Source organism: Dreissena polymorpha, chromosome 11 (assembly GCF_020536995.1).
Source record: "Dreissena polymorpha isolate Duluth1 chromosome 11, UMN_Dpol_1.0, whole genome shotgun sequence".
NCBI classification, from domain to species: domain Eukaryota; kingdom Metazoa; phylum Mollusca; class Bivalvia; order Myida; family Dreissenidae; genus Dreissena; species Dreissena polymorpha.
In genome coordinates, this window is record NC_068365.1 from 49,634,007 (window position 1) to 49,647,494 (window position 13,488).

General features: G+C 40.1%; 1 protein-coding gene across 1 annotated transcript in view; it reads right to left on the reverse strand.

Annotated features, from left to right (window-relative positions):
• Positions 1-7,208: 7,208 nt before the first annotated feature.
• Positions 7,209-13,488, reverse strand: part of LOC127850929 (mitogen-activated protein kinase kinase kinase 4-like) — a 54,734-nt gene continuing 48,454 nt past the window's right edge. The window contains exon 16 of the mRNA XM_052384332.1: positions 7,209-7,623. Coding sequence (XP_052240292.1) covers positions 7,490-7,623 — 134 coding nt within the window. The 3' untranslated portion in view covers positions 7,209-7,489. The remainder of the gene's footprint in view (positions 7,624-13,488) is intronic.

A 13,488-nucleotide genomic window follows, 5' to 3' on the forward strand; every position in this document is an offset into this window, starting at 1 on the left:
GTTATTATGACTGTCAATCTTCCCCGAGAATTTGAAATCCACGAAATTACGTGTCAACGAATTTGTTGTTTTTTATTAAACCACGAAATTTCATACCGACGAACTTCTATACGTTTACAGTAACAGGAGTTGTCCAGCTATGATAGCACCGCGGTAACTAACCGTGAGATGTCTAGTTATCAGAATCCCACTTGTTACAGCCAGCAGGAGTTGTCCAGCTATGATAGCACCACAGTAAACAGCCGTTAGGTGTCTAGTTATCGGAATCACACTGGTAACAGCCAGCAGGAGTTGTCCAGCTTTGATAGCACCGCAGTAAACAGCTGTGAGGTGTCTAGTTATCGGAATCCCACTGGTAACAGCCAGCAGGAGTTGACCAGCTATGATAGCAGTTTGTAAAGCCTTTGTTCCCCAAGCGTCGGTTGTTGCAGCCGGACCATGTGGTGGTAACAGGCATGCCGATACTGTTTGATGTTGCTGATGTCGCATCAAGCGTCCTCATCCCGCTCAAGTCGCTAGGTTTGCCCTTGGAAAGGCTCGGTAGAGAGCTACCATCTAGTCCATGTAGTCCTGTTTCTGTTTCATTAGAGGCCCCTTCCACGGCCCATTTGTCAGGTACCCACCAGAGCGCGGTTGACGGTCACGAAGTGCAGGCGATATCCAGTGAAACTCCCATGGAGGCGACGCACCCCCACCCTGTCCCTAACAATCTTCCTGTTCTGAGTAACACCCTTACCAAGTGGGACCGGGATGTCCTGACAAGGCTGCCAAAATCTCGGGCTATATGATGTGAAGAGCAATTGGTTTGTATTTAAAGTAGCGATATCATGGAATACCTATATCGGTATTCGAATACTCGCACATCCATTCAATAGAATATTCGAATATTCGCATTAAACAGTTGGAATGTATTACCTTCTGTTTTCTGCAATGTATAACAGGGACGTATTCAAATTGTTTGCATTAGTCCCTGATTATAACCATTTGCCGATTACTTAGAAGGTTGTTGCTTTTGTTATCTTTGCTATAGAGTAATCTTATTGTTGTGAACTGAATATATGACCGACACTCAAATGGGATACAAATAAAAGCATGAAAACAAGTCATAGAATTGTAATCATTTACATTTGAATTTTCCATAAATTTAATAATGGCGATAACATGTCTGTGTGTATAAAAAGTATCATTTCAAAGGGTAATGCAAAATTCATCGCAAATAATTTTAGCGATGACTGCATATTTTTTGTTCAAACACACATTTAAATCATTTGTCAACTTTGACTACTTAAAACATTTAATGACTGTTCAAACTGTGATCACATCATTTTTACTATTGTTCGCTAGTCATTTTAAGGCCCTAATTGGCAGCAAATTGACAAACAAGTTGACGCACTTTCTTTGGGTGTGTATATTGCGACTGCACAATTGATGCTGATAATAGCACGTTATGAGCTTGACACGACAAGCGTCTTATCAAACATGTTAATCCCTTTTGATTTCGGTTGGCAATTAGTTGTAATTGTTGTTGTAATTAGTAAGCAACTTGCGGGTAATTAATTAAAAAGCACAAAATCGATTGAAATAGTAAACTTGCGAATACTCGAATGCCAACTCTGTCATTGGAATACTGACGATTCAATCGAATATTCTATTCGATTATTAAAATAGTTTTGCCATCCCTAATTTAAAGCAAAACTTGAGCGGTACGCCAAGATTAATGGCTGGTTGGAAGCGATAGGCTGACTGTCTGGGCTGGTGCCTCACAGGTTACAAAGGCGGTTGACTTTTAGGCATTGCTCAATGAACGGAGAGGGACGGTACCGTACGATGAGCTTATTCAGCGGCTGCAGGAGCGCTTTGGCGCCAGGGAGCTACCTGTCACTGTGGAAGGGTTCCATGTTGCCCATTAGGAAGTAGGCGAGTCCCTAGACGATCGGTCAGATCGGGCGCTAACGCTGTCAACCACTTTGTGTCGTGATATGCCCTACACATACGCCGCTGAGCAGGCAGTGGCGAAGTTTTTTCAGGGTTTGCTTGACAAGGAGGTCGACAAGCATGCAGTTACCCACATCGATGGTGGATGCAATGCACCATAGGATGAAAATATATAGCCATGTTCAGTCCGCTTGCGCAGCGGCTCCAATGGATCCCCAAGAGGATGAGCAAGAAGAATCGAGGTGGGTTCACAAGGTGAAAAAGGCACCCACTCCAGATGTGGTCAGTGGTATGGAGGTCGACAAATTAACCCAGGTGGTTGAGCAGCTGCTGGATGCTGTGGAGCTATTGTCCAACTCTTTTGGAAGTTTGGGTGTTGATCCTTGTGACGGTCTTTGAACGTGGACTGGTCCTGGTCCTAATGCTAACAAAATTGGAGCCGGAAACAGGCGAAACAATGGTTACCATATTGGGAACCAATGTTCAAATTTCCTTAGGGATCGAAGCGAGATGAAATGGCTCCAATTGGGGAGAGTAATGGCGGGACATATCGTGTCTTACGTGTGGTGGTTTGGGACATTCCCAGCGTACTTGTGTAACCAATTTATATTTTTATATGTGCAAAAGAACCAATGCTTTTATACCTTCACAATTAATAATTTTAGATTAAGTGATGCTTAAATCTCATATATAATCTAGTATTATAAAAAAGTATTAAATTAAAGAAAAAAACGTAATAATAATATAATAGTCTTAACTTTGGCATGGTTTGAAAAAAAAGGTGCATCAAAAATCTGATCTTGTAAGTATAATATGAAATGTATGAGTTTGAAAATAAATCAAGATGTTGTACAAAACCTTTTAAACCATTTTTCAAGATAAACTGATGATGTCATCAACATTATGACATCACATTGAGTTGACTTGAGACTGTATTGCAAGAACAAATACCATGAAGATCAATAAAATGTCTGTGCAATAATGCAGTAAGTTGACTTACTACTGTATTGCAGGAATTTTTATTTTCAGAATGAGATAAGACTATATTGCATTATAGACATATACACTATTTGCTTTCAGAATAAAGCAAAACTTTTTCTTGTAGTGATGTAAAACATGCTAACAGGTATAAAAATGCAAAAAAGTCAATTTTGTAAAAATATGCAGTTAAGACAGTCTTGCAGGCAGCCCTCGCAATGTCAAGCACTGCTCGGAAAAGAAGATCATGCCAAAAAATCCAATCCGATGGCGATGAGACATCACTTATTCTGACAGGTGATCAGTGATCGGTGATATGACCGATGAATGGTGACCGATGTCCGGTGATCGGGACCGGTATAATATAACTGCGTCAGAATGGAAATATCTGGTGCAGAAGAATGACCATCCACGAAGTCATCTGATAATGTTAACCGGAAAACAACGGTAGATTATCAGTATTAATAGGCATAAGTGTCCTTGTAGTCGTAGTGGAGAAAAGAACAGCTTATCCCGAAGCCTGAATGTTAAACGAACTAGTGTTTGTATACAACTACGGCTCGGTGACTGCAACATGTGTGGATGCCATAAGAAGAACCATCACACGTGGAATGGAGACATGATATTCCTAAAGGAATAAAATGGAGAGCGTCGATATGACCAGTAGGTTCATTAACGCCTACGTGAGAAGTGGCGACATCCATATAACTTCGATGCCGAAATATTGTTCGGCTACGCTGGAAATATTGTCTTCTACAATATTGTCTCCGTGAGCATTGACATGATCGCTTACGAGCGTATCAACGCCGAGAACTGCTCAATGAAGGAGAGGTATGTTCGATAACTATCCAGTGGTGCTCAATGCAGTCCGCTGATGTCTACGTGAAGGTTGACGACGGGCTCGTTTCCTGCGATGTCGAGATCTGGATTGGCCGAGATGTGAATCGGCTGCGATGAGACCGAGATCTTCTAGAATAACGTCTCCGTGAGTGACGACGTGATCGCTTACGAGAGCCGCGACGATGAGAACTGCTCGACGAAGAAGAGCGTGTCCGATGTCTAATCCTTGAAGAATAGGAGAATAATTCAATGAAGAAGACCGAGTTCTTCTTCTTGACCGGTGACTGGTGTTATCGGTGGCAGGCCTAGCTGATGACTGTTGACCGGTGACAGGAGCGGTGATCAATGACCGGACCGGTGACCGGACTAGACCGTTGACATGACCGGACCGGTGACATGACCGGACCGGTGACATGACCGGACTGGTGACATGACCGGTGACCGGACCCGTGACCGGACCGGTGACATGACTGGTGACCGGACCGGACCGGTGATCAATGACCGGACCGGTGACCGGACCGGACCGGTGACATGACCGGTGACCGGACCGGACCGGTGATCAATGACCGGACCGGTGACCGGACCGGACCAGACCAGTGACCGGACCGGTGACATGACCGGTGACCGGACCGGACCGGTGACATGACCGGTGACCAGACCAGACCGGTGACATGACCGGTGACCGGACCGGTGATCAATGACCGGACCGGACCGGTGACATGACCGGTGACCGGACCGGCCGGTCAGACGTCGATCAATGGTCCGTGATCAACGTCCCCGGTGACGTACCGGTCATATCATGACCAGTGTTGTCACCGGATAATGACCGTATGGCGGATGCCAAATGGTCCGGCATTGGTCGATGTCCTTGACCAATGCCATCGGGCAAAGATCGGCTGACGGGTGTCGCCATATGGTCTGATGTTGACCGACTGTCTAAGAGACTTAGCATAGTACGGTCGCGATCGTGCCCGATACCCGGTGACTGATACTGCAACTATCATCCATGATCTGCGAAGTCACCGGGTATTTATCCACTCTTGTTTCTGCGACCATCATGTAGTGAATATATGAAAAACAAGAGCAAAGCATATTCAACCATAAACTGGTCACAGACCAGATTATCATACGGCACATAAAATCATTATTTGACCATAATGAAAATTATAATAATACTGCCGTAGATCATAAATTAAACAAAAGTTTAATTCAAAACAGATGAAAAATAAAATGACGATCAATTAGATTGTCATACGGAACGTTAAAATCATTATTGCACACAATGGCAAATGATAAACAATCTGTCAATAGAAGAACACGCTTTGCACGATCTCGTAACACATTAGAAGAACATGCTTTGCACGTTCTAGCAATGTATTAGAAGAGTACGTTTTGCACGTGGTCGTTCGCGCCTGAAAACACCCAGCATGGTAGAAATAAACCATTGTTCGATAAAAACAAGCATGGCTTACCTTTTACAAATGAAACAAAATCCATTAAATCCACACAAATTAATCCGAATGAGAAATAAAAAGATAAATAACACAATTTATCTATTCAAAACCCCAATCAACCAAGTGAAAAACAATATTTTAATTCAGAGCCGTAAAAGACACGTATACACCTGGTTGATCCGGAAAGAATATTGAGGGTTGGTTACCGATTTTTGGCTAGGTTGCATTGCACTATGTTTAACCTGGCCTGTATTACGGTATTGAGGTGGCGGATTCCCAGTTAAAATTCCGGATGAGTTATTTCCCCTTGGAAAGTATAAGCATACGATAACAGGTCAGTATTTATGATATTAAAACGAGGCTTTACTTATGTGCATAAAGTGTCATCCCAGATTAGCATGTGCTTACAAATCAGGGCGACACTTTTTGCCTAAACTCGATTTCCGTTAAAAAGAATCTCCCTTTGAACGAAAAAAAAAGCAGAAAGTGTCATCCTTTATTTGTCTGCGCAAATTGCAAACTTAAAGTGCAACATATTATTTGTTACCAATATTTGTATCTACCTGTACATAACTTATTTCTCAACCATTATATTTTGTTATTTTTATAACTGGTAAACTAACCCAATAAAAACTGACGATCAAAACTGAATTTACCCCTTCGTTTCGTAAGGTGGCAACAACTTAATTACTTGTTTACAAGAGGTCAAAATTTAACTTACTACACTGTTGTATATGGTAATTCCACTTTACCCAAGTCCCCTATGCTTACTTAAAGTCAAAGTCCAACTTACGGTTGAAGTCAAAGTTGGGCCTATTCCTCTGTTGCCACAAGGTACTAAATGTCGATGTTCAGCTTACCACTGTGTTGCCTATGGTTACTAGAAGTCTATGTTCAGCTTACCCCTATGTTGCCAATGGTTACTAAAAGCTAAGTTCAGCTAACCCCTGTGTTGCCTACAGTTACTAGAAGTCATAGTTCAGCTCACCCCTGTGTTGCCTATGGTTACTAGAAGTCTAAGTTCAGCTTACCCCTCTGTTGCCACAAGGTACTAAATGTCAAAGTTTAGCTCACCCCTGTGTTGCCTAAGCAGGGGTGTCAATTGGCCCAAATTTGAAATCCGGAAAATTAAGCCGTAGGATAAAGGGAAGAGAGGGCCCAACCCCCCGAGCCCTAGCTTATTGTTCTTTTTTTATAGTCTCTCTAGGTGCAATTTCTGGTGAGTACAATGCGAAATATTATTAACCAAACCATCCGTAACACCGCAGGTGTATTTGGCATTCTAAACAAATGATATTAAGAACTTCAAAATGTAATTAACAAACAAGCGTATCCGAAAACGACTGTCCGAAAACATGTCGCGATACATCATTTGCAAATGAAATAAAATATGCATATCGTTTTACTGCAGAAAATGAAAACCAGTAACCAGTAACCTAGCAAATACGCAGTCAATATATAATTTGATTAACATATTGTTTTAAAATATGATATTGCAGTGCTTTACTTTGCCAGTGCCTGCTCATGTCAGTGCCAGCCGCTTACCAATCAGATATCAATAAATAAAATCGGTACCAAGCGCAATTGTCCGGAATGCCGACGATGCTATAACAATATTCGTTCTGAAATGATCCCGCACTAAAAGAATTTTGTCCCTACCCCCACCCGCCTTAAACAAACTCATCGGATTTACATTCACCTCAAAATCAACCCTGGACGGCTCAAATCCGGATTTCCGGAATAATCCGGAAAATTGACACCCCTGCTAAGGTTACAAGAAGTCAGCATTCAGCTTACCCCTGTGTTGCCTACAGTTACAAGAAGTCTAAGTTCAGCTGACCCCTGTGTTGCCTACAGTTACTAGAAGTCATAGTTCATCTCACCCCTGTGTTGCCTATGGTAACTAGAAGTCTAAGTTCAGCTTACCCCTCTGTTGCCACAAGGTACTAAATTTCAAAGTTCAGCTTACCCCTGTGTTGCCTAAGGTTACAAGAAGTCAGCATTCAGCTTACCCCTGTTTTGCCTACAGTTACTAGAAGTTTAAGTTCAGCTTACCCTGTGTTGCCTACAGTTACAAGAAGTATGAGTTCAGCTGACCCCTGTGTTGCATATGGTTACTAAAGTTAAGCTTATCTGTGTTGCAAATGGTTACTAGAAATCAACGTTCAGCTTGCCCCTGTGTTGCCTACAGTTACTAGAAGTCTATGTTCAGGTTACCGCTGTGTTGCCCTGTGTTGCCTTATGGTTACCAGAAGTCTAAGTTAAGCTTACACCCGTGTTGCCTACGGATACCAGAAGTCTAAGTTCAGCTTACCCCTGTGTTGCCCACGGTGCACCTCAAAGACAATGCCTCCCTCATCGCCGTCATGAATGTCAACTTCAAGATTACCGTCGGATCTTCGATCTACCTTTGTTCCTGAGAAAAGGGGCAACAGTGTGTGCTCTCTTCACAACATGATTGTATGACAACATTTGACAGGCCTGTCAAAGCTCATGCTTTATGAATAGACAATAGTCTGACTTAAAATGGCACACAATGAAATGGTCAATCATGAAAGTTTTGTTGTTGGTTCTTTAGTTCATGTCCTAATGATCATAAAGCGGCCTACAAATACTTCCACAATATAAAAGACAAGTAGGAACTACAGCTGCTCCACTGTTGTTACCTTTCACACTTAAACTCAATGCTTAATGCATTTGCGTCAAAGGTTATCCCAGATTGACCTGTGAATTCCACTTTTATGAAATATTTTGTTTAGAGTTGGTCTCTTCTTAGCAAAAATCCAATGTAGGCCAAAAGTGTCATCCATTATTACTCTGTGTGGCCAATAAATTACTACACATAATGCAAATGCATTATGTAAAATTTTCCTAAAGGGCAGCTCAATTTTATACATCCTTCTCAATTAAAAGCAAAATGTCAAAAGCACTTCAGGCAGTATTTCTACTGGCAAAACAGATCAGTTTCATTTAAGGAATGAATAGAATGGTACATTTGTCTGTCTTACAACTGAAGAAAATACTGCCATGAATATTAAGTTTTGTTGGAATGAACAACACTTCAGCATGACAAGACTTCTGGATACAAGCTTTTTAAGCTGACGTTTTGTGATATATAATTAATTTACAATTTGTTTTAGGGCCTGATTCATAAAAAAAAAAAATCCATATTAGAGAGTAAAATATCTTTCACAATATCCTTGCTTTGAGCTTATGGCGATTAGGAGGACTACAGGAAATTATCACAAGCACTGGATTATACAGAACAGACAAACATCACTGGATCTCACAACATGACAGCCAAAACCACTCTCCGTGAGCACCAAACACTGCATGCTTGTGGTTGAGGTCAACAGTATATTTACCAACGGAATGGTCGGGCGCATCGCTTGAGTCAAGGTAGGGCACTGAGTGCATGGTACGCAAGTCTGATACACAAATTAAAACAAAAAGGAATCACTTGTCCTGTTTTAAACAGACAAATGAGCCTCATTCTGGGAAAACTGGGCTTAATGCATGTGCATAAAATGTCGTCCCAGATTAGCAGGTGAACACCATTTAAATAAAGTCTCTTTTTAGACATAATGCCACAGGGGGAAAGTGGGGTTCCTGATAAGCATGTGCGGACTGAACAAACTCATCTGGGACAAAACTTGACACACATGCCTTAAACCATGTTTTCTATAGAATGTGGCTCAAATCAATTGCTTTGTCTTTCATCAACAAGCAATGGTATGGGAACATGTTTTTCAAGTTAAAAACAGCAAAGCTTGCAATCATCACTTTGATATACAAACTGTTGAGAGGCAGAAGTACCCTTACGGCAAATAAGATAACAAAATATATGCACACAGCGAGTAGCAATTTCAAGCTAGTCATTTCAAAAACATAATATTTCAGGAAGAAACCATGTGATAATTAGTAATGATAAATCTGACAATCATGAAATACATGTACTTCATATTGATCTAAAGGTTTTAGTTTAAACGTTGAAGACAGAAAAAAATATACATGTAACAAAATATATGTACACCAGTGGCGTTCATGTAACACAAATTTACAAGCAATAACAGCTGTTTGAAAAATGGATAAATCTGCTGTTGGGTAAAAGCAATCGTTTTCTGAAAAAATCAACAAGAGATGATTGTAAAACTGATATATCTGCTGTAAGGTAAACCAATCATTAAATAAATCAAATTTGGTTGATACTTTTAACAATCACTGTTATCTATAATAACCCTTGGAAAAAATACTGTAATCTTAATTGTTTTCTTTAAGTTTAGTAAAAAAACAGAGAACTACTGTTGGGTTTGAGAAAAGAAATGACAAGATGCTGCGTTCAATACACTCTGACTCTTTGGCCGATATGAATAAGTACCAATGTAAAGGTAAAAGGACGTAAGATAATATGGGTTTACTCAAGATGTTCACATCTACAAGATGTACAAGATGTACAAGATGTTACAAGATGTAAGTATAAAAGCTTTGAAGGAAGAATCATTTTGGGTTTACAAAGGATGATGTCAAACAAGAGGGCCATGATGGCCCTGAATCGCTCACCTGACTCATTAAGATCAGATGAAAACTATGACCTCTATTGTCTACACAATGTTTTTCTATGATTTGACCTAGTGACCTAGTTCCTGACTCTAGATGACCCAAATACAATCCCAATCCAGATTTCATCAAGATAAACATTCTGACCACAGTTCATAAATATTGGATGAAAACTGTGACCTCTATTGTCAACACAAGGTTTTTCTATTTATTTGACCTAGATTTTTACCCCAGATGACCCAAATACAATCCCACCCAGATTTCATCAAGAATTCTGACCAAATTTCATAAAGGTTGGATAAAAACTGTGATCTCTAATGTCTACACAAGGTTTTTCTATTATTTGACCTAGTGTCCTAGTTTTTGACCCCAGATGACCCAAATAAAATCCCAACCCAGATTTCATCAAGATAAACATTCTGACCAAATTTCATAAAGATTGGATGAAAACTGTGACCTCTATTGTCTACAGAAGGTTGTTCTATTATTTGACCTAGTGACCTTGTTTTTGACCCCAGATGACCCAAATACAATCCCAAACCGGATTTCATCAAGATAAACATTTTGACCAAATTTCATCAAGATTGGATGCAAACTGTGACCTCTACTGTCTACACAAACAAATTGTTGATGGACGGACGCACGGACACACTCAGGCACGCACAACGGACGCCGGACATCACACGATCACATAAGCTCACCGTGTCACTTCATGACAGGTGACCTAAAAATATATGTCGGAGATAAAAATGAACAGTTGTGGTTAAAATCCCATAGAAACAAGGGCTGTTTGTAAAACATGCATGCCCCCCTATATGGGCTATAAGTTGTAGTAGCAGCCATTGTGTGAATACGTTTTTTGTCACTGTGAATGGTGGTGGTGGTGGTTGTGGTGGTGGTGGTGCAGTAGTAGTAGTAGTAGTAGTAGTAGTAGTAGTAGTAGTAGTAGTTGTAGTAGGAGTAGTAGTAGTAGTAGTAGTAGTAGTAGAAGTAGTAGTAGTAGTAGTAGTAGAAGTAGTAGTAGTAGTAGTAGTAGTAGTAGTAGTAGTAGTAGTAGTAGTAGTGGTAGTAGTAGTGGTAGTGGTAGTAGTAGTGGTAGTAGTGGCAGTAGTAGCAGAGGTGGTGGTGGTGGTGGTGGTGGTGGTGGTGGTGGTGGTGGTGGTGGTGGTGGTGGTGGTGGTAGTAGAAGTAGTAGTAGTAGTAGTAGTAGTAGTAGTAGTAGTAGAAGTAGCAGTAGCAGAAGCAGTAGCAGCATTACAAGACCAATACTTAAGAATGATCAAATGGGAAAAGGTAACCTAGCACTGGCATTAAATATGGGGCTCATTTACAGGTCAGATTTGGAATCTCTGCTGTAAAATGAGATTTTGAATGAATTAAAGGGAGGCAAATCTGTAATAAAAAGAACATGCATAAACCGTAGTTGTTTCCCTTGTTTAGTTTAAACCTATTTATTTTAGCTCGATTGCGTTGAAAGCCTTAGGCTTATATAAACGCTCTCGAGTCTGTTTCCTGGGCCTAGAACCAGTACTTGGTGTCTTATGGGGAGATCTAAAGAACGCTCCCACCGTGGGGATCGAACCCGTGACCTCCCGGTCGCAAGGCGGACACCATATCCATTACACCACGGCTTCCCTTGTTTGAACAATGCTAAATCCTTTGTTTGTAAAGAATTGGATGAAAAAATTTGGACTTTATTGCATAAACACCATTTTCTCAATTCAAGGGGAGGTAATTCTGTACTTCATGGACCAATAATGCTCATTTTTTGTAGGGTTCGTGTCCTCATTGATATAAAGACACTGTGCAAATTTGGAAAGGATCGGACAAAAAATGTGGAAGATTTTTGAAAGTTTTCACAAAATAGGCAAAAATGAATAAACATGCAAAGTTCAACGAGCTCCTGCGGCCATGTTTTTTGACGAATCAAATTTCTTTGAACAACTTTTTCAGGGGAGCCTTCAAAGGTCATCCCTGTGAAATTTTTTGAAAATCTGATGAGCGGTTTCTGACAAGAAGATTTTTTAAGGTTTTTACCATATATGGTCATGGCGGCCATCTTGGTTATGTGATCAAATTTTTTTTAACAATTCTTTTGTCCCATGACCTAGGGATGCTCCACATGAAATTTAGTTGAAATTGGCTAAATGGTTTAGTAGAAGAAGATGTTTACAAATTGTTTACAGACAGACAGACGGACGGCCGGACGGACGGCCGGACGCCGGACGCTGAGTGATCACAATAGCTCACCCCGAGCTATCGCTCAGGTGAGCTAAAAAAGGTAAGGGTCATGGTAAAAAGGAGGAAATAGTGATCTGAAAGTATTGATAGTTTTTATAGATAACATCCATGCAAGTATATAAGCTTTGATGCATGTAGTATTGATGTTAGAGGAAACATGTCAATTTGGAATAACCAAACTTTTGAACAGTCTGTATTAGTCCATAAATATGTAAATGTCAAGGTCAAAATTAGATCAGGTGATATGGGATAGTTGAATGTTCATAGATAATATGAATGTAAGTATCAAAGCTTTGTAACTTGATAACGGTGATTTTGTTTTACAACAAGAGATAAGTTTGTCACTTGAATTTTGTCAAATCCAACCAGGGGTGGGGGGGAGGGTCTCACAGTCAATTATGACCATGTCAGACATCACTGACAACTAAGGCCTGTGGTTTAAAAGAGATCATAGCCAGAGTTGACCATGTATCTATGGACATAAGTCCACAGGTATGTAATGAACATCAAAGAAATTATCATTATATCATTAAAAAAAAAACTTTGACAAATCTATCATTTGGGTTATAAATAATCAAAATAATAAATCTGTACAGTATATATAATAGGAGATTTATTATTATATAAATTACTTCCCTTGAAAATAACTGTGTGTAACAAATGTCCATTTTTAGCAGCAAATAATTAAAAGCCACTACCGTGACTGTAGATTCACCATTAAAATGTGCAGCTCCATGAGATACACATGCATGCCAAATATATTAAGTGGCTATGTTCAATATTGAATAATTTTCTCCCTTTTTAAAGCTTATTACTTTACTTAAATCTGTATTTTTTACCGTAGACCGTAAAGGATAACCTTGACCTTTTACCACAATGTGTTTGTCAGAAACACAATGCCGCCTTCTGCGCCGCTTTGATTTATGTAACAAAAATATGTACGTGGGCAGGTCAGATAACTATGTCCATTTAAAGCTTATTACTTCCCTTGACTTTGTTTTATCGACCCTAGACCTTAAAGGATGATGTTCACCTTGAAATTTTACCACTCAAAATGTGCAGCTCCATGAGATACACATGCATGCCAAATATCAAGGTGCTATCTTCAATATTTAAAAAGTTATGGTCAATGTTAAAGGTTTTTTTCGGACAGACGGACAGACATACTGACTGATGGACAGTCCAACTGCTATATGCCACCCTACCGGGGGCATAAAAAGTGTCATTTAAGTAAACCATATACAGACAGACGAAATAACAGACATGGCAATTGGCAGTATGCCTTCCTGGTGCATAAAAATTCATAATAATCATACATCCTGAAAAAAAATACAGATATAAGTGTCGGATTCTGTGAAAACTGGGCATAATGCATGCGCGAAAAGTGTTGTCCCAGATTAGCCTGTGCAGTCTGCACAGGCTAATCAGGGACGACACTTTCTGCCTAAACTTGATTTTCAGTAAAGAGGCACTTCATTGAAAT